This window comes from Dermochelys coriacea, chromosome 2 (genome assembly GCF_009764565.3).
Source record: "Dermochelys coriacea isolate rDerCor1 chromosome 2, rDerCor1.pri.v4, whole genome shotgun sequence".
NCBI classification, from domain to species: domain Eukaryota; kingdom Metazoa; phylum Chordata; order Testudines; family Dermochelyidae; genus Dermochelys; species Dermochelys coriacea.
Genome location: NC_050069.1, coordinates 42,247,718 through 42,268,807, shown reverse-complemented (window position 1 = coordinate 42,268,807; position 21,090 = coordinate 42,247,718). Strand labels below are relative to the sequence as shown.

General features: G+C 43.3%; 1 protein-coding gene across 1 annotated transcript in view; it reads left to right on the top strand.

Annotated features, from left to right (window-relative positions):
* Nucleotides 1-21,090, top strand: part of CPQ (carboxypeptidase Q) — a 238,843-nt gene that overhangs the window by 189,592 nt on the left and 28,161 nt on the right. Inside the window, 1 exon segment of the mRNA XM_043507563.1 lies at nucleotides 12,321-12,522. Coding sequence (XP_043363498.1) covers nucleotides 12,321-12,522 — 202 coding nt within the window.

The following is a 21,090-nucleotide window of genomic DNA, read 5'->3' as shown; positions in this document are numbered from 1 at the left end:
CATTGGAAGCATTATATCAAGTGTAAATTTAACTCAAATCCTCTTAAAGAAAACTTTCTTACAATAAATCTATGCAGTAGTATTGCTATCTCTAGTTAAGTAATGTAAAACTATTTAGGCTGTAATGAGTGGTTGTAACGTTTAGATTTAGACTAGACTGTATCAAAGATACTAATAGGAACAACTTATTTTGATTTACTTTTGTACTTACTATGATTTCATCTTTTGCCCTACTTGGTTACAGAAAATTCCTGCTAACAGAAAATTTCAAAACTTTGATATCTGAAATTTGGTCCTTATTTGCATGCACGCACACAAGGGAATCAGATGGCTTGAGAGTAAGGAGGCTACATTGCTCTCTCTTGCTGCTGAGATGAGGATAATAGGATTTCTCCTTTTAGGTACTTGAAGAAAACTCTAAGAATCTAATAACCCCTGCTTAGGAGATGTTTCCTTTCATTAAGAATGCAGGATGTGTGTGCTATGGATTCGCAATGAGCATGTTATTTCATATCTTGTTGCATAGCTATGTGTTTGTTTGTTGTGGTTCTGTACCTGTAAAAACAGGTAGGGTGACCTTTTTTAAAATGAATAGGAAGAGTTTTTTTCTATCAATACATGGCTGCTGCAGTAAAGGAGAAGATAATAATGCAGGAGAGGAAAAAGATAAGAATGAAAGACAAATAGGTTTTATGCCTCAGGCTTCAGCTAATTGTTTCTTGAGTGCTTATTTTGGCAATGGTTTGACCTCCATCTCACTTATATTGTCCTATATGTTTTAGGCAAATAACTGTAACATGGAGATCTGAGTTAGGGAGATCAGTTTGATAGCTCTATTTAAGCATTTGTTTGTGAGTTATCAGGATGAGAATGGAAGAAACGGATAAGAATAAATATTCACACAGAAAGATGCAAAAAAGAAAAAGCCACTTCTACTTAATTCTCTACAATCACAGTTAATATGTATTACTATCACTTATTGTGCTAATGAGTTGAATGTAGATATAATTACATGAACAATTATATTTGCATGACAGTGATTTTAGTGAGTTATAATATACATTTCTTAATATTAAATTGTGATTTTTTTTCCAAAGGCGACATTAATGGAAAAGCAGGCTTTTATAAAACACAAAAAGAGATTGATTCTCCACTGTACCCAAATGAGGACTGACAAGGAGCCAATCGTGGCTGTATGGTTCTCAGCTGCATAGTCCCAGCATAAATTAAGCAGCATGTGGGCAATTTTAATTTACATTGCTGGCAAAATGCCCCTCAGGTACTTAAAGCCAGTGTGGAATCAGGTTTAGTAGAACTTCACTTCACCGTGTACTCCTTTCCTCCCCTCCTTTCCTCTGACCTGCCCTTCCCCCACCTCCCCACCCCTCTACCCTGCGATACACCTTTTCCCTCCCTTTACTCTAGGTAGCAGAAGCCACCTCAGCTAGCTTTGTACTGGTAGAGAATCCACCTACACCTGGGGTATTCTCCAGTGCAAGCATATGTATGCTTTAAATTCACTTTGCGCACAAGTGCCTCAAGATAAACTTGGCAGACTGGAGAATCTGTCCCATAGGCTTCTTATTGTACCACTTTAGTGGGACTTATACTAACTATATGAGTGCACTTTCCTGGGTACCTCTGACAAACACTTAAAAATATAAATAATACCTAGTAGACTGTATCTATTGGCTCCTGGAGAGCATTGCCCAGTAGAACATAAATATAATGAACATTTAATAGTGAATATGTGCTCAATTTGTTTATTGTTCATAAACCTAAGCTGCAAGAAGGACAGCCTCAAAGTGTGTACAAGCAACCTGTTGATCCCCCTTCAGCTTCCACAGTCTGCAGCTGCCAACATACCCTGGCTCCTTGGAAGAACCATCAAGTCTTCCCCTCCTGCTCTTCCATCCAGAGGCTCACTGGAGTTAACACGGAGACAGCTTTTGAGGATGGATGGCTTTCTGCCCCCAGGTTACAAGCAGGGTGATGTAAAGCTACTACTGGGATGTGCGTCGGATAAGCATTTACAATGTCTGAAAGACCCATTCTGCCATTGATTTTTCCACTGCTTTGCCTACCATCTTGTCATTGGGAGACATGGGCTGCTTTACAGTTACTTCAGGGCTCCTTTGTCCAGAAGTTGGGGACAGATTGTGGAAAGAGCCAAAGTTTGTCTGTTTGCTAACGAAGAGAGAAAGGGATAGACAGACTCCACCCATAGAAAGGGGTCTGAGATGACAGAGCTGAAAAGGAACACATGTTCTATTTGCTCCTACTTTGTTTTTCCTCAATACTTCAGTTTCATTTTACTGTATTGGCTCATGAGCAGAACTGGTTGAATAATGAAAGTCTATTTTTGCAAAAGATTAGGAAATGTTAAAGTATTGTTTGTTTTCAATTGTTCCAAAAAATCAATTAATTTTATTAAAAATATTATTTAAAATGTTATCAAAAATTTTCATTTGTAAAAACCCATGATTTAGGAAATTTAAAAAAATTGGTAACCAGTTTGATATTTTGAATAAAAATTTGGGGATAACATGAAAAAGCCACAATTTTTTAAATTGAAAAACATTAATAATGTTGACAGTATTTTGGAAGAAAATGTTTGTAAAAAGGCCAGTGATTGAAAAAATTACATTCAGAAAATGTTGACTATTTCTACTCCTGAGCAATAAAGGGGCTTGTATATAATAAGTATCCAGGTCTGAATAAAAAAAAATCTCTGATTGGCAAAACTCTCTACTATACTAAAATGGTCAAAAGAGAAAAAATGGCCACAAATAAGGCCATGGATAATCTCAAGGTTACTGTATGTAACATAAAGAAAAGGAGTACTTGTGGCACCTTAGAGACTGACAAATTTCTTTGAGCATAAGCTTTCGCGAGCTACAGCTCACTTCATCGGCTGCAGGTATGTAGCATGTTGCTGTTCTTAATGCTATCTTCTTTTCCTTTTGTAGTTTATGTCAATTGAGACTGACACTCAAAACACATAACAACAAATTGTATTGTCTGTGAGGGTTGCCAAACTGAGAGAAACAATAGTACGCTTACAAAACACATAGACATATTTGTAATTTGTCTTCACCAAGCAAAATGGTAATAATTAAGTAAAAGATTATAGGTGAAATCTGGACCTTATTCAAGTCAATGGGAGTTTTGTCACTGAATTCTATGGAGGAAAGATTAGGGTTGCCAACTTTTTACTCACAAAAAACTGAACACCCTTGCCCCACTCCCTTCCTTGGCCCTCCTCTGAGGCCTCCCCCTGCCCCACCCCTTCTCTGAGGTCCTGCCCCCGCTCACTCCATCCCCCCTCCCTCTGTCGCTCGCTCTCCCCACCCTTACTCACTCTCTCATTTTCACTGGACTGGCTCAGGGAATGGGGGTGAGGGTGCCAGCTGGGGGGGGCAGGCTCTGGAATGGGGCCAGGGATGAGGGATCTGGAGTGCAGGATGGGGCCCTGGGCTGGGGGCTGGAGCCAAGGGGTTTGGTGTAAGGGAGGGGGCTCCAAGATGAGGCAGGGGTTTGGGGTTTGAGAGGAGGTATGGGCTCTGGGCTGAGGGAGTGGGTTCTGGGGTGGGGCCAGAAATGAGGGGTTCAGGGTGCAGGAGGGGGCTCCGAGCTGGGGAGGGGTTTGGGGTGCGGGGGGTGAGGGATTTGGGGTGCAGGAGGCTGCTCCAGGCTGGGACTGTGGGGTTCGGAGGGCACACAGCTCACGCCTCCCTTGACACATTCCCATGCCTCCCTTTGGAGGCCTGCCCCATAGTTTGAGAACTTTTGATCTAGAGCAGTAGTTCTCAACTCACGGCCCGTGGGCCACATGTGGCCCAGTTAGCACATAGCTGCAGACCAGCTGGGTGCTAAAGGCTGCTGGGTTGCGTGGCAGGGTCCGGGTTCCTGGCTGCCCGGCGCAGCAGGGTGTGGGCTGCCCAGCCTAGCACGTCGGGGGTCTGGGATCAGGGCTGCTAGCTGGCCCCACACAGCAGGGGTCCAGGTTTGGGACTGCCACTTGGCCCCGCAGCATTTGAGGTTAGGTCTTCTGCGCAGCCCCACACAGCGGGTGTCTGGGGCTCGGGATTGTCAGCCATCCTCTCATGGTGGGGTCCAGGGTCTGGGGCTCCCAACCCCACGAGGTCAGGATCTGGGCTGCCGACTGGCTGCCCTACCTCACAGCCGGATCCAGGGTCAGGGCTGCTGTCTGGACCCGCACAATGGGGTCCGGGGTTCCTGCCACCCGGCCCCCTGCCCAGGGCTCCACTCCGTGGAAGGATTTCTGGGTGGGAAGCTCTGAACATAGGGGTCTGTGGGAGGGGACGGGGAGCACACTATGGTTCTCAATCTGTGGCCCAGGCAATATGCGGCCCACAATGATAAATAGGTTGAGAACTACTGGTCTAGAGGTACAAAACATAGGTCCAGCTAAGAGCAACAGAAAAATCTTTCACCTGACTGTTGAGAGGGGCAAAGAATCCTCCTGGTACAGTGCCTCACAGTAAGGTTCTCCCATTTAATAACAGGGTTACTTGTGGGAAATTTTCCAAGTCACACTTCCCTGGACTTTTGCTGTTCTCACTTTTTTGGAGTATGAATTGTGCTTTTGTACTTGTGATTGCCAGATACTGTATTCTGAGACCAGCTCATCCCTACTTCCTAATAGCTGTTCTTAATTTTTTCTTCAGTTTCCATGTATGCCATTTTGCTTTATTAACTGAGCTTGGCTAAAAATAGCAACTCAAACTGACATTATAGTGATATATGAGTTTTAAAAATAATCTAATTGGTTTTCTTGTTTTCTTTTTTACCTGCAAGTTGCACATTTAGGCTTTTAGCTTATTTTCATACCGCATTTTCCATACTCGTAGTTACCAGGCTAATAAACCTGTAGTGTTGTACATAGTTACTTGAGTGAGGTGATTTTCATTTGACTATATCTAGTATAAGAAGGTTATTGCAATACTGTATTTAGATCCAAATTGCTTAGGATCAAATCCTGACATACAAGTGTAGGTGTTTCCTAATGCTAAGTGAAAAGGAGTACTTGTGGCACCTTAGAGACTAACAAATTTATTAGAGCATAAGCTTTCGTGAGCTACAGCTCACTGTAATTCAGTAACAGAAATCTTGAGGGAGACTGCCAAACTCACATCATGTCCCATATACTGGAACATATATTTAGCCTGCAAATCAAGGGCAATATTTTGTCCTAAAAAATTTTTTTAGTGCTTTCTTTGTAAAGCGTTGAGTCTTCTAATAAGGACTGGTGGTAGAACAAGTCAATAACAGCTAAGCTATTGGACTCTTCTTTCTTTCTTCCAAATTATCTTTAAGATTCTCAGATTTATAGAAAGGAGATAAGTGTATTTTAAATAGCCCAAATGCTGCCAAAGCCTTTTAGAACAGCTTGGTCCCCCCTCCTGCCCCCGCCCCCTGTTTAATCTGGGAGTTTTGGTCTCCTAGTGCTGCAGCTCTGAAAGAGGAAATTCAGTGACTCAAAGTCATGAGACTTTGAGAACATGGTTTAAGTCTTATGCCTGACCAAGCATCATTATCCCTGTTAAGTATTAAGATTTTTTTAACTAAACAGTTGGCTTCCTGGCTGACTAAGATTCCCAGTTCCTAGTCTTAGTGGGGCTTGTTACCTTTCTGACAGAATCAATACCTTCATAGGCTCATGAGATCCAGATGTTTTGGTTCCTTTTATAGATTGAAAGGACTTGGCTGTGATTTCATGGTTTTAGCTGGTTGCCTTATGGGTTGAAAGGGAGGAGGGGATATATGCTTAAAATGTGTTTTAGCTTTGGTTGATAGGAATACATATTTAAAAATAAAGTTGGGAAAATACTGGCAGGGATCAGTCTATTTGTATATGCAAGCAATAAACTCTACGTTGATGCATTTCAAAGTTTCAATGTAAGAAATAGACATAATAAGCCAGAAAAAAGTTACCTCTTTTGTGGCAGATTCATCCTGCACTAAATATGGTTTATGGACAGGATCAAGTCACAGGACTGTAAAGGATAAATGTCCTTGATGTGCGGAGAGTTAAGCAGGCAACTCCCATTAACAAGGGCCAGTGTGTTTTATTTAATTCTCTGTGCTGTGTATCATGGTGAGAATTATACCATTAAGTATGTTGCATTATTGCGAGTTGCAGCGAATACATTGGTCCCTGACAAAAGTGATTATCTCGGTGGCCTGAGTTTTTAATGAGCTTGTATATGAGTGAAATTTTCAGCACAGGGAGAGGTGGAGGGAACAGCTGAGCCCACAGTTATTCTGTAATCCTACAGTTATAATCAACTGTTTACATATGAGAACAAAATGCATCCTCAGCCTGTTGTCTTTGCACCATCTAAAGGAAATAAAGGATAATCTTACATGAAGCATATTTCTTCCTTCATACATAGGAACTTTAGTATCTTATTACAAATGCTAAAGTTGGTATGGTAAAATCAGCCCAGACCACCTCTTGGGGAGTTTACATTACCGTTGTTTTCTAAACCCACTATGCATATATCTGTATTTACTCATTACATTCTAATGGACAAAATGCTTTAAAAAGGATAAAGAGCAGTTCTAACCTTTGTGGCCTGTTTCTTCCTTCCCACCCCCATCCCGATCTGGTTTCACTGTGCAAAGACATTCTGTTTTCATATCCCTCCTGCATGTGCTAACATTTAAACAGTTACAATATAAATGAGGAGGAAAAAGGCAGTGTTGTGTATTGTGGGTGGTTCATTTTGTCAGTTTAATATTGAAAACATATGTGAACATTTATATAAATAGAAAACAATTGAAGAATGCCATATTGTTAGCAGCAACTTATACAATAATTCTACAATAGTTAAGTGGTCTTTTCTGCACACGCGTGTTGCTGATATATTGAGGTTTGCTTGGTGTAGCCAATTTTGCCTTTCAGATAATCTTTTTCCCCATATTCTTTCTTCCATTCCCACCAACACTTCTCTCTGCCAACCACAGATAGTCTGTCTCAATTCATTTACATGCTATCGATCACTCTTACTGCACTAGAAACCCATTATAACATGAGTCGGGCCCTACCAAATTCACAGCCATGAAAAATGCCTCACAGACTATGAAATCTGGTCTCCACTCGTGAAATCTGTTCTTTTGTGTGCTTTTACCCTATATGATACAGATTTCATAGGGGGAGACCAGCATTTCTCAAATTGGGGATCCTGACCCAAAAGGGAGTTGTGGGGGGTGGTGTCACAAGGTAATTTTAGGGGAGTTGCGGTATTGTCATCCTTACTTCTGCACTGCCTTCAGATCTAGTGGCCAGAGAGTGGTGGCTGTTAGCCAGATGCCCAGCTCTGAAGGCAGTGCCCCGCCAGCAGCAGTGTGGAAGTAAGGGTGGCAATACCATACCATGCCACCCTTTACTTCTGCGCCTCTGCCTTCAGAGCTGGGTGGCCAGTGAGTGGCAGCTGCTGATCAAGGGCCCAGGTCTGCACGCAGCAGCACAGAAGTGAGGGTGGCAATACAATACCATGCCATCCTTACTTCTGCTCTGATGCTGGTGGTGGCTCTACTCTCAGAGCTGAGCTCCTGGCCAATAGCCGTTGCTCTCCAGCTGCCCAGCTCTGAAGGCAGAGACGCCGCCAGCACAGCGCAGAAGTAAAGATAGCTGTACCACAGCCCCCACAAAGACACATACACACAATAACCTTGCACCCTCCACCTCCCCGATTCCTTTTTGGGTCAAGACCCCTACAATTTCAATACCATGAAATTGCTGATTTAAATAGCTAAAATCATTATATTTATGATTTTAAAAATCCTATGGCTGTGAAATTGACCAAAATGGACCATGAATTTGGTAGGTCCCTAAACATGAGTACTGTTTTGAGCAGAGTTATTGTTTTGAAGACATAGCCAATGCTTTACAGGCATCCAGTGGAGCTGCTCAAGAACCAATGTTTGAAATGTTTCTGTTACAGGCCAAATAGGGTACAATGGTCAGCATTAAAACATTGGCATTTGCCAGTTTGGTGGTATGAATGATACCTAGATTTTCCCCTCCAACTCCTAATACAGGAGAAAAATGTTGTTACTGTAGCAAATATTGTCTTTTAACTGGCAACTCTGGTGTGACATATTGCAGCCACATGCGGTATCTTTGGGGACCATATTGAAAGCATATAAAAGTACACAGAAAGCATGAAAGCCTCAAAAAGCCATTATACTGAGATGGGCTGCACAGTTTGAGCTGGTAGAATAGTCCTTTGTACCAATATAAATATATTTGTGTTTTCCTGGCTCACTTTGGGGTGGAAATAAGGGGTGGTTTCCTGTGCTATCTTGGATCACTGGGGGTGTGGTGGGGTGGGGTTCCAGCGGGATCTGGGATCACTAAGAGGTGATTAATGCAAAATCCCAAGCCTGGCTATGTAGATTCTCCATCTTTTGAAGCTTCTCCTGCTGGGAAAGAGCAGGAGGGACTGGTTTTAACTGTTTTCAGGAGGCTGGGGGACAAAGAAAGACTTTTGATATAAAAGGCTGAGTTTAAACAGACTCAGGGCCTTCCTTTAGGTTCAGCAAACAGGACCTTTGGTTGTAGGGTGGCTCCAACCCTTGCAGAAGGATTGGAAAGACTTTGACCTAACAGACTTCCCATGTAGAAGATGGGAGAGTCCTGGTATATTTAGTGAGCATTTACATCCTTTTATCATTTTTATGTTTTTTCTGTGATGCTTTTGCATTAAAAATAAATGCTCTTTGCTTTCTAAGAGCTGTGTGGTCACTGGTAAAAACCCTGTCATTGTTCTGGCAGTGAAAGTAAAGAGCAGGGGGCTGGATACGTCTGAGAGCTGCTGAGGATATCACTGTGTACAACAGCGGGATGTGCAGCCTTAAAACCCTGGTCAGAAAGGAGTGGGACCAGAGACAGCTGATGGCTTAAGGCCTGAGACCTGAGTGGGCACTCCTGGAGCAGACTTCAGAGAGCGAATAAAGGTGCAATTACCCTGGAACTGTGACACCTTGTACATCTGTGTTCATGCCCCAGGGGACTGAAATGTTTTAATGCTGTCCTGAACACTCTCTCATACTATCACTGGCAGCTAACATGGCCTGAAATTTAAAGCTTAGTGTCTTATACATTCTATCAACTATACCCATGATTTTCAGCCTTTCCAAGGCTGTTAGCATGTTGCAACAGAATGCACTTTCTGGTCCTTCTTGTCATCTTGCCATAAGGAAAGGGAGGGTTGTCATGACCCTAGAGTGAGAACCCATGACTTATGCCATTGCACTGGAGATAGGGCTGAGAGGACACTTCCATTCTAATTCTCTGTTCCCAGTTACCTATAACTTTTTTACCTTTCTAGAGTGAAACCTTTCAGGCTTTTCAACTCAGCCAAGAAGTTAATTGTTTTCAAAAATATCTTAATTTGTTTAGCCATTTTGTTGTCCAACAGTTGGGTAGGTGACTTGGGTCTTGGCTACACTTCCAAGTTAGAATGCATTAAATCAGGCCCGGGCACCCTAACTCCTGAGGTGTCCACACTGGGCAAGGCACGTAGAGCCCCTGGACTCTGCAGCTGGAGTGCTCCTGGTAATCCACCTCCACGAGAAGCATAAAACTTGCTGCGCACCAGCTGAAATGCCCCGGTGTCAGTGTGGACAATGTGTTGCATTAGTGCACTGTTATTGGCCTCCGGAAACATCCCATAATCCCTGAAGTCACGTGGCCACTCGTCTCATTGTTTTGAACTCGGCTGCAGGCATACAGATATCCCCTTTCAAAGCTGTGTTTCTGACAGCCGGCTGCTTATCTGCTCTGGGAAAAAGCAAACCATTACTGTGGAATGCTGCTGCTGTGAGTGTGTGTGAGAGAGAGAGGCGGGGGGAAAAGGGGGTCTGCTGCTGTCTGAACTTACAAGACAGCATGCTGACACACTCTCTGCCCCCAAAACACACTGTCTCTCCCCCCACATACACACAACACACTCCCTGTCACACTCCACCCACCCACCCACATTTGAAAAGCACGCTGCAGCTGCTTGCACACTGGGATAGCTCCCACAATGCACTGCTCTTTGTGGCATTGCAAGAGCTGCTAATGTGGCCACGCCAGTGCACTTGCAGCTGCCAGTGTAAACACACGGCAGCGTTTTCCTTGCTGCAGTCTCCAAAGGCTGGTTTAACTCCCAGCACTCTACATCTGCAAGTGTAGCCAAGCCCTTAGTCTTTATTTAAGTTGCTTTTCACATACTTCCTTGTGTTCAGATATCTCAAAGACTTTTTTTAAAAAACTTTTAGTCTGCCTATTCCTGAATTAGGAACTCCTATTTTTGCCACATCTGAAATACTTTGATCTTGAAAGATCCAAGTTAAAGCAATTAAAAATAGTACATTGAGCATGCACAGCACATTCTATTGCTGAACTTCAGAAAACCTGTGGCACCAGGGTGACAGGTTTTGAACATTCATTACTGGTAATATTTATGTGAGATCATTTTCATAGTTACCAGTGAGTCAATTTCGCATGGGTCTATTATTCATGGGAAGCACTGCCCAATAACACTTACATATGCTGTCATGAATTTCCCAGACATGTACATAGAAGCAAAACCTCTAACTTGTGAGGATTGAGTGTGTTCTGTTAGATGCCTTCAAGACAGTTCAGGTATATCTAGTTCTAAACGGTCTCATCAGGGTCAGGTTGAAAGACAATTGAATGTACTTTTGGTCGATTGAAGGGACGCTGGAGATGCTTATTCACTAGACTGGATCTCTATGAGAAAAATATCCCAATCGTTATAGCTGCCTGTTGTGTCCTGCAGAATTTCTGTGAGGCAAAGGAGAAAAAGTTACTACTGGGGTGCATAGCAGAGGTGGATCAGCTGTCTGCTGTGTTTGAAAAGCTAGACATAAGGGCCATTACAAGAACACAGTATGAGGGAGGCTTTGAAAGTGCACTTTAACCGTCAGCCGTAGTAATGTGCTGTGCTTGACTGCAATCTGGCTCTGAAGGTTTGTGGGCTGTTAAGAATTGGGTACTGCTTGGTGTACTTTTAGAAATGTAACTGTGTCTTTTAATTAACCTCTGAATTATGTGGTGCTTGCTGTATGTTTACACATGTACATATGTTTCTGGGTGAGGAAAGGGGCCACTGGAAGCCCGTGACTACAAGAACCAGGCAGAGGAAAAGACGGGCTAGTGAAAGAGAAACAGAGCTCAGGAGCAGGTTTGCTGAGTTGGAAAATGAAGAAGGGGCACAGCAGCCACTAACAGAAGCTGGGAGGGCCAGGAGGAAGAGAAGAGCAGCTAGCTCTACAAGAAGAGGGGAAGAGTCAATGGAGATAGCCAGAGTTTGGAGCCCCAGGAGGATAGAGGATGACTCACAGAAGATTGCAAGTGAGAACAAAAGACAAGAGGACTTGCAGCCTGAATGAACAGGAAGAAGGCTGGAGAATCTCATCACCACCAGGAAGAGGCAGGTCTATATGACTGGTGACTCCCTACTAAGAAAAACTGAAAGGTCTGTCACCAGAGCTGATCCAGAGAACAGCTCCTGGTAGATCGCTCTCCCCTCTAAGATACAGGGTCTGGACCTGAGACTGAAGAGGGTCCTAATGGGAGCAGGAAAGAATCCACTGATTGTTCTTCACATGGGAACAAATGACACAGCTAGATTCTCACTGGAACACATCCAGGAAGACTATGCCAGACTAGAGAAGATGCTTAAGGAGATGGAGGCTCAGGTGATCTTCAGTGGGATTCTACCTGTCCCTGAAGGAGAAGAATGAAGGCAAAACAAGATTATGATAATCAATAGATGGCTCAGGCACTGGTGCTATAAAGCTGGCTTTTGGGGAGGAAGGGAATGCTCAGTGGTTTGAGCATTAGCCTGCTAAACCCAGGGTTGTGAGTTCAATCCTTGAAGGGGCCATTTAGGGATCGGGGGCAAAAACTGGGGATTGGTCCTGCTTTGAGCAGGGGGTTGGACTAGATGACCCCCTGAGGTCCCTTCCAACCCTGATATTCTATGATTCTAAGAGGACTAGTTAGTAGTGCAATGAGTTTATGCCACCAGATGGGCTATTTTGTGAAAGCCTTCTGTTTTATGTTACCTCAGAAAGGAGAGCCTTATCAGCAATTCATATATGAGGAATGAGGCTTTCTGTTTTATATAGTTCATATATATATATCTTGTCCGCATTCTCTTTAATTTTTTGGTATTGCATGCTCTGTTAGTAACATGTAGCTAATGGCAAATATTGGATTCTTACAAAAATAGTCTGCAAATAAATATTAAAATGTTATTTTCTTATGTGTTCAGGGTAACATCTCCAACTTTGACATTGTCATGGAGTCTGATTCAGGTACCTTCATGCCAATGGGCCTGGCTTTTACAGGCAGTGATAAAGCTCGTGCCATACTAAAGGAGATTATGCAGCTGCTGCAGCCTATCAATATTACAAACATTTATGAAAATGGTGGTGAAACAGACACTGATTATTGGGTGAGAGATGGAGTACCAGGTGAAAATGCTGGATGAAGTCATAGACAAAGTGGCTGAGTTGGCCTGGTTGTTTCTGTATCCTGTTACTTCTTAAATTCCGGTTGTAGCTCTATTTGATGTTTGACAACATTTTTAAAAAATCTTTTTCTTGAGTAATATTTGTTAGAGAGGAAATATGTAAATATTTAAAGACTAACCACAGAATTAGGACAGAATGTGTGTTAAAGCATCAATTTAATAAAGATTTAGATTATGCATGGTACAACAGGCCTAAAATCTTCTTTTAGGCTTTACGATTTATATTAATCTTTCCTATACCAGTGGTTTAAAAATAGTAGAGAATTCCCTCAGCTTTATTCTAACACAGGACCCCAAAACAAAAATATCCCTTTGAAATTCAGCCCACTTCTCACTTGTTCTTATTTAATTTAATTTAAAAAATTCAATTGTTTTCAATAAATTTATTCTGTGGGGATTCAGCACTCAAAGACCAAAAGGTGATGAACACTAAAATCTAGTGAAGGACAAAGCCCTGTAAATGTATTTGAGAAATAGGTTCTACATTTACTCTCAGTGACACTTCTGAGCTTCGTACAAGTAGCAATCTTTTTGCAAAAGTATTGTGACTTGAAACTGGAGCAGGACAAAACTTTTTGGACAAATAGTTTATTTGCCGAAAAATGCATTTTTGGATTGACAGAAACTATTTGCAAATTTGACGTGATAGCTTCAGCTGGGGAAAAGTTTTTCAGGGCCAGCAAACTGTGTGTGTGTCCCCTTATAGCCTTTATCCATGTGTGTGCCATTCTGTCCCTTTATAACTTTAGCCAGTGGTTAAGGCATTTGCCCCAGATATGGGAGATCCAGGTTTGAATCTCCACTCTGGAGCAAAGTCTTGAGCTCAAATTTCCCCTCTCCCAGCCTAACAACCAGGCTATAGGCTTGAAGGATCTGAGACTAATTGAGCTTTTACCATGTTTTCAACACTTGAATAATAGCAGAAGATATTTTTGGTTTTGGTATTTAAAAACAAAACAAAAACTTTCTCTTTATGCTGGTTTATGTCTAAAGTACTTTGTTATCTATTTGTGATACTGGAATGATGCAGACATATGTCAGATACTTTTGGAATCTTTCTGGCTTCTCTCTTCTCCTAACCTTGTGGAAGGTTGATAGGTACTGCAGTGGGCTGTGGAGCATATGCCTCTTACTTTGGGGAAATGTTGTTTGCTTAGGGCTCAGATCTTAGTTGCACTGTTTCTACTCACGGGTGGCGGATATCATAGGCTGGGGGAGGCTAGGGTGACCAGAGCACAGGAGTAAAATATCAGGACACATGGGGGGGACAGCCACAAGCTCACAGCCCCCACCGGAGCCATGAGGGTGGGGGGCGCACATGGGGTCGGCGGTGCTGCAAGCTGCAGGTCGCGGGCCCAGCTCCAGCCCCCACAGCAAGCCGCAGCACACAGCTCCGGCCCCCACCACAAGCTGCAGGTCACAGGCACACAACCCCAGCTCCAGCCCCCTCCGCAAGCCGCAGGTAGGTGGTGCACAGCTCCAGGTCTGGCCCCCACTGCAAGGCAGGGGGGTCTCAGGGCTGGAGCTGGGGGTTTGGGGTGCTGACTCTGGGAGGGAATTTGGGTGCAGGAGGGGGCTCAGGGTTGGGGCAGCGGTTGGGGTGTGAGGTACGGGTTCCAGGAGGCACTTAACTCAGGTGGCTCCCCAGAAGTAGTAATATCTCTGGGTCCTAGGCAGAGGCGCGGCCAGGCGGCTCTGTACAGAGCCTCGCCTGCAAGCACTGCCCCTGCAGCTCCCATTGGCTGTGGTTCCCAGCCAATGCAAGCTGTGGAGCTGGCGCTCATGACAGGGGCAGCACGCAGAGCCCCCTTGGCAATCCCCACATCTTGGACCCAGAGGGAGATGTCACTGCTTCCAGAGAGCTGAGTCGAGCCGGGTAGGGAGCCTGCTAGCCCCATGCCAACCAGACGCCTGGCAACCCTACAATATCAGGACAAATGGCATCCAGATCGCACATTGGTCAGGACAAAGAATTAAATATCAGGATAATCCCGATTGTATTGCGATGTCTGGTCACCCTAGGGGAGGCTATGCTTCCCCGAACAGCCTGGCATGGCCCCTCCCATGCTCCGCCCCAAGGCCTACTCCTGCAATTCCCGGCGCTCTGCCCTGGCCCAAGCTGGCTGGGGCTGGGCAATGTGCCGCGGGGACTGCCCAGCGTGCTGCCTGCCCAGCGCTCTGACTCGGCCACCTGGTGCTTCAGAGTTGGGGGCGCTGCATCTGCGCCACCTGGTGCTCCAGGTAGGGGGCACTGTGACCATGCTGCCTGGGTGTCCGATGCCGGGGCCTGTAGTCAGCGTGCTTTGGGCTCCTGCGGGGAAGGGTGGGGCAGAAGGGGAGAGGCCTCAGACTGAAGGAGAGGAGCTGGGGGGTAGCCTCCCCAACGGCCGAGTCACCAGCTGCTCATGTTTCTATTCCATGTACAAATTACTAAGTGGCATGTCAAACTGTTGTAACCCTGTAATTTACACATCCTTGATCCTAGGCTCTAACTGTATGTATTTTACAGCAGCATAAACATATGCTAACTTGGGGGATGGGTAACAGCTGCCAATGGTCAATAACCAAGCCACTTCATCTCCCTTTCTTCTGAAAGTCTGTGCATATGTACCGCTGCTCCTGGACTTCAGATCTAGATGATTTGTGTATCTGTGTAGTCATTGACATATGAGAATTTCCCAGTATATCTGGTACATGTTTAAAAAATATAAAGGGGCAGAAATGCTGTCATGGTAAAATATGCTTTGGCATATTTGGGAAGAAAGATCCCTTTTTATAAAGAGATGGATTTTTCTAGGGACCAATACACTGCAAAGAAAAGGGAGAGTTTTCCCTCAGCCATGGGGTTGTTACTGGCTGATGAATTCCTCCCTCCACCCCATATTGTCTATTTCCATGTGTCCCTGACAGATTGGAACGCTGTCCAACCGCCAACACTGCCACCTAACACAGCCTTTGCCACCTACATCAGTAGCCATGCCCCTGGTTGCAGAGGTGTGAATGGTATGTAGAAATATCTGGAACCCCAGCTGTTGTTTGTGATGGGAGCATCAGAGGGGCTGAAGGGGAAGCATTGGGGATATAGAGGAGTTCACCTGTTCGTGAGGTGCATGATGAGAGAAACTAGGTGGGGGGGGAGGTTCTTAAGATTCAAATCTATTTAACCTACTCAATAATAATACTTAGCTGTTATGTAGCAATTTTCGTCTATTGAAATTCAGTTAACCTTTAACATTAAACATTAGGAGCATTAGCTGGTTTGTTTCTTTGCTGTCTGAAACTTTGCTTCATTTAACTTCCTGCTAAACGAATCACTAAGTACCCCCACAATGCAAAGTATGGTGCTTTCCCCTTGAGAGACAGAATGAAAGAATTAACTCCATTAAAAGAACTGCTGCTTCAGACTGTATCATACTGTATCAGAGAGAAGGCTTTAAACATCCTGAAAGCTTCGTACTTTGTCTGCAGTATTCTCACTGTTCAAATGAACTCTTATGGTATATAACAATATTGTAACAATCTGAACATACTATAACAGCTTTTCTGATGTTATCCAATTTAAACAAGCAGTCAAGTATTGATACTTTATCAATTTCATTTACATAGTTTCCTGAAAATACACTTGGCTATTTTGTTTCCACAGCGCATTACAGAAAACATGGAATATGTCAGCAATACAAATTTGTGACCCAAAAAATTAAGTTTCTTATCATTTAATTTCTTACTGTATTAATTAGAGTTCAGGAGTAGCTTCTTTTCCCAGTATTAAAATCCACCTCCTCCTTTAAATCAGAAAACCTCAGTGAAAAGATTACTACTTGTGCTTTTTACATTCATTCATTACTACTTCTGGTGAAGGTTTAGATTAGGTTTAGCTAGTCAGGAATTTATCCTCAAAGAATGCTGGCTCTTTTGTCTGGTTTACTTAATTCAGAGAAGGGACCAACTCTCTGGCCCAATTAATATTTAATTATACAAATAAATAGGAGAGAAAGATCTCTCCAACAGGCGAGATTGACTCTCTAGACCAGAGCACTCACCGGGGATACAGGAGACATGGGTTCAAGCCGCAGTTCTGAATCAGGTAGAGTAGGGACTTGAACTTAGGTCTCCCACATGACAGGTGGGTGCCCCAGCCACCAAACTACTGGCTATTTTGAGGTGAGTGTCTTTCATATTTTTTCACAAAAATTTCAAAAAATCTCATTTTCATTCAGCATTGGAATGAAACAAAATTCTGAAACCTCAAAATTTTTCACAAAACATTTTTGTTTTCCACCCACTCCTGGTTCAGACTACTGCACTCATGCTTCTCGGAGTCTAAGCTATTCTCTTTTACATGGGAGTATGGTTGAATATTGTATCACTCATTTATCCTTTCCCTTAAATTGTGGAACTTCACAGAGTACCCATATTTGTAGTAATAATAGCGCTAACTACTGTCAGATGCCAAAGATGTGTGAAGTGATCTAAAAACATTAATTAAGCGTCCATACACCACCTATGTGGTACAAGAGGTGGAATCTATATGGAAGAACACAGCAGTGGGATTTAATACATTATGTAGCTTCTGAATGCTAGACAGCTTTCCTGCAGTGGTCTTTATATTCAACAATTTGGAGAATAATTTGAACCAAGAATGAGAAATCTCTACAATCATGTGATCTTTGTAAAATCAGACAATATTGTGTTTCTAACATTTGTGGTCTTATAACTGTGTTGCTTTTTCATAAAGCAGTAGGCAAAGGCAGTTGAATACTGTGAAGTCTATTTTAGGATGATCTAGTGATTTGAGATGGCCGTTAGTCTTAAAGAACTAGTTTGTTAATTATTCAGTTGTCTTCCAAAATCCTTTAGTTCGGTCATTTTTATTACACATTTCTGCTTTCTCTCAATTAAGCTTTATTTCTAAACTCTATATATACATAATGCCTTTTATACAGCACATGTGTTCTACCAAGAGGCTTGGTCAACACTTGCAAGTATACTATATTGTTTCACATGTTGTGTTATAACAGGCATGTCTGGTCTCTGAACAGGTGGAAAGACATGTACTGACCCTAACTAGACAGATGTTCTAATATTTTAGTCAAGAAAACAAGGTATCTGATATATGAGAGAGGCAGTGTGTGCTTCCTGTCTCTCTCAGGTCCCAGTGCCACTAGATGGGACAGAACGCCACATCCAGAAGGTGTGTGGGTTACACTTACGCCTGGCAACTCAGGGTATGCTTGCAGGGATGGATGGGTGGGTGAGCAGGCCAGGCCGATTGTTCTCTTCTCTTCCTGCTATATACAGAGTTCCATGCTGGGTTGGTATTGGTGAGCTCCCCATAACCGTGGCTTTTGGAGGTAACGCTTTGATGTGATGCATAAGTTTGTCCCTCCTTCAGAGCTATTGCTTCAGGCTGTCTGCAGACACAAGCGGTTGTCACTGAATTGGCGACACTTGGATTTAGTTGTCAATCTTTTCCTTGCAACTACAAGGGCTAAAAACTTGAATTAAAACCAAGATTGATATAATCATGTGACTCCATGAGTCAGAGCCCTGAGCACAGTCCTGCAGCATCTGTGCTTTAATTGGGCATAGGCAAGAATTGTTTCACTTGAAGGGGAGATTTTTTGTAAGGTGGGTAGAGGGAACAGAAAATAAAAGCTTTCTTTAAAAATGTAGAAAACAGCATCTCCCTTTAAATTTTAGTATTTTCATAAATTGCAAAATAAAAAATTCAATGTAGGATGTCACACACTATTGCTCTGAACATCAACTCCAGCAACTAAGCAGGAGTAAAATGACTCCCTCTTTCACAGGAGCACATAGCTAAGTGTGCTAAATTTCAAAAGTGTCAATCACTGGTCACAAGAAATAAGCTCTATACATAGATATTTGAGTCAATTATACCATTTGCTAGTTCGTTTATCCCAGTTCTGTCTGTTGGCCTCTATACTCTGGATTAGGTCATGTCTATGCTACAAATTTGGGTCAACACAAGTTACATTGGGGTAAAGATGCCAGAGTTAGTATATCATTTGTGAGGTGTGTACTTGACTCCTTGCATCAACACTGTACCATACTCACCAGGAGTGCTTATGCTGATACACGGTGCGGTGCACTATGAGTAGGTGTCTCAGTTTGCCACTCACCATTGTCTAATCTTTTGGGAAATTTTGGCAATCCATGGGTGGGGCAGAAACAAGTAATCAGGGATGACTGGAAATAAGGGGTCAAGTTCTCCATCCCATAATGCCATCTATAGTCCATAATTTTCTCACCTTTTTTTTTTAAATTCCACAAGCCCATGCAACATCTTTTGCTGCCCACCATCTCTGGCAGAAGCATGGAGCCCACACAGTGCTGCGCTGTTGTCATGAGCATTGCAAACACAGGATGAATGATCATCCAGTATTTGCAGAGCTGCAGGAAGAAACACAGCAACAGGGGATATGATGATTTTGTGGAAGACAGATTGCTGATGGGGTATCCATCAAGTATGGCATGCAGCTCGTTGTAAAAGCTGCAGACTGTTGGCCTCCCTGGCCTTCTGGTATGCCTGCCACAGTTTCTTTGCTTTCAGTTGGCACTGCTTCTGATCCCTATGTGACAGGTTCAATCACAGAAACCCCTTTGGGACTGTCACCTGATGTGCTCAGGCTACCCGTTTTCTCTGCCAGTTTGGGCATCCAGAACCCTGTCTTGTTTAGCCAGATACACTAATCTATTGCAACACAGATCCAGGGTCTGACCGACGCCCCCAGAGCTGCAGACTTAACTGAAAATGTCTTAGCAAGTTCTGCTGTCTCTAGCACCCAGACACCCAGCTCCCAATGGGATCCAAACCCCAAATGAATCCGTTTTACTCTGTATAAAGCTTATACAGGGTAAACTCATAAATTGTCTGCCCCCTATAACACTGATAGAGAGATATGCACAGCTGTTTGCTCTTCCAGGTATTAATTACTTACTCTGGGTTAATTAATAAACAAAAGTGATTTTATTAAGTATAAAAAGTAGGATTTTAAGTGGTTTCAAGTGATAACAGACAGAACAAAGTAAGTTACCAAGTAAAATAAAATAAAACATGCAAGTCTAAGCCTAATACAGTAGGAAACTAAATACAGGTAAATCTCACCCTCAGAGATGTCCCAATAAGCTTCTTTCACAGACTAGACTCCTTCCTAGTCTGTGCCCAGTCCTTTTCAGACCAATGTTGTGGTTTATGGCCTGGGTCCAGCAATCACTCACACCCACATAATTACAGCCCTTTGTCCCAGTTTCTTTCAGCATCTCTTTGGGGTGGAGAGGTCATCTCTTGAGTCAGCTGAAGTCAAAATGGAGAGGCTTCCAAGGCCTTTTATTTTCTCTCTCATGGGTAGAAACCCCTTTCTTCTTCTGTGCAAAGTCACAGCAACAAGATGAAGTTTGTAGCCACCTGGGCAAATCACATGTCCATGAATGATTCAGCTTTTTGCAGGCCAACGCCACTGTTTACATGTTAGTTTGAATGTTCCCAGAAAAGATCAGATGTGGATTGGCGTCTCCCAAAGTCCATTGCCAGTTAAGTGTTTCTTGATTGGTCACTTACTGAGAATAGTCCTTTCTCAAGAAGCTCACCAAATGCTTCACTGAGGCTACTTAGAAGCAAACACATTGAGATACAACTACATAGCCCATATTCATAACTTCAAATAAAAAAAAGATACACACATACAGACAGCATAATCATAACCAGAAAATTACAACCTTTCTATAGACACCTTACTTGACCTCCTTTGTACAAGATTTGGTGCAACTATAGGACCTTGATTGCGTCAATGATCTGTACGGTCTCAGTTCATGTCAGTAACGTCACACCCTGTCATACCCCTTCACCTGAATCCCCCATGCAGTCTGGTCATAGATGTCCACATTTCTATGGCTAGTCCGTAACTGTTCCTGCATAGTCTCTTCTCCCCACAGGCCCAGAAGATCCAATGCCTCCTGTCTATTCTAGGCAGAAATGCATCTGAAGTATGTAGCTGGCATGGTCAGCAGGGCAGTTGCACACAACAAGGGAGAGCTGCGAGTTGTGCTCTACAAGCAGGGCATCGGGACAAGTATTTCAAAAGTACATGGAATTTTTAAAGGTGGGGTGTAGGGAGTGGTGACTTCCAGTCTCTGTGACCCCTGGGCAGTGGAGTTCACAATTGTGACAAGAGCAGTCAGTGTCTGGCATTGTGGGACTGCTGCTGGAGTACTGTCAGGGTTGACATAGGTCACATGGTGTTCACACTTGCACTTCATCGACCACAGATCTTTGACCATGGCTCAGTGCCGTTGGGCAGGAGTGGGGAGTGGGGGTGTTTAACTGCATTGCCATAACAGGGTGCTTATATCGACAGGAGACAAATTTGAGTGTAGACACTTGTACAACTAGGTCGATACAGAGTGACTTACATCAACCTAACTTAGTAGTGTAGATTAGGCCTTAGTGAATCTGAGACACATCCTGATGCAGCTCTTGCTTAGAGAG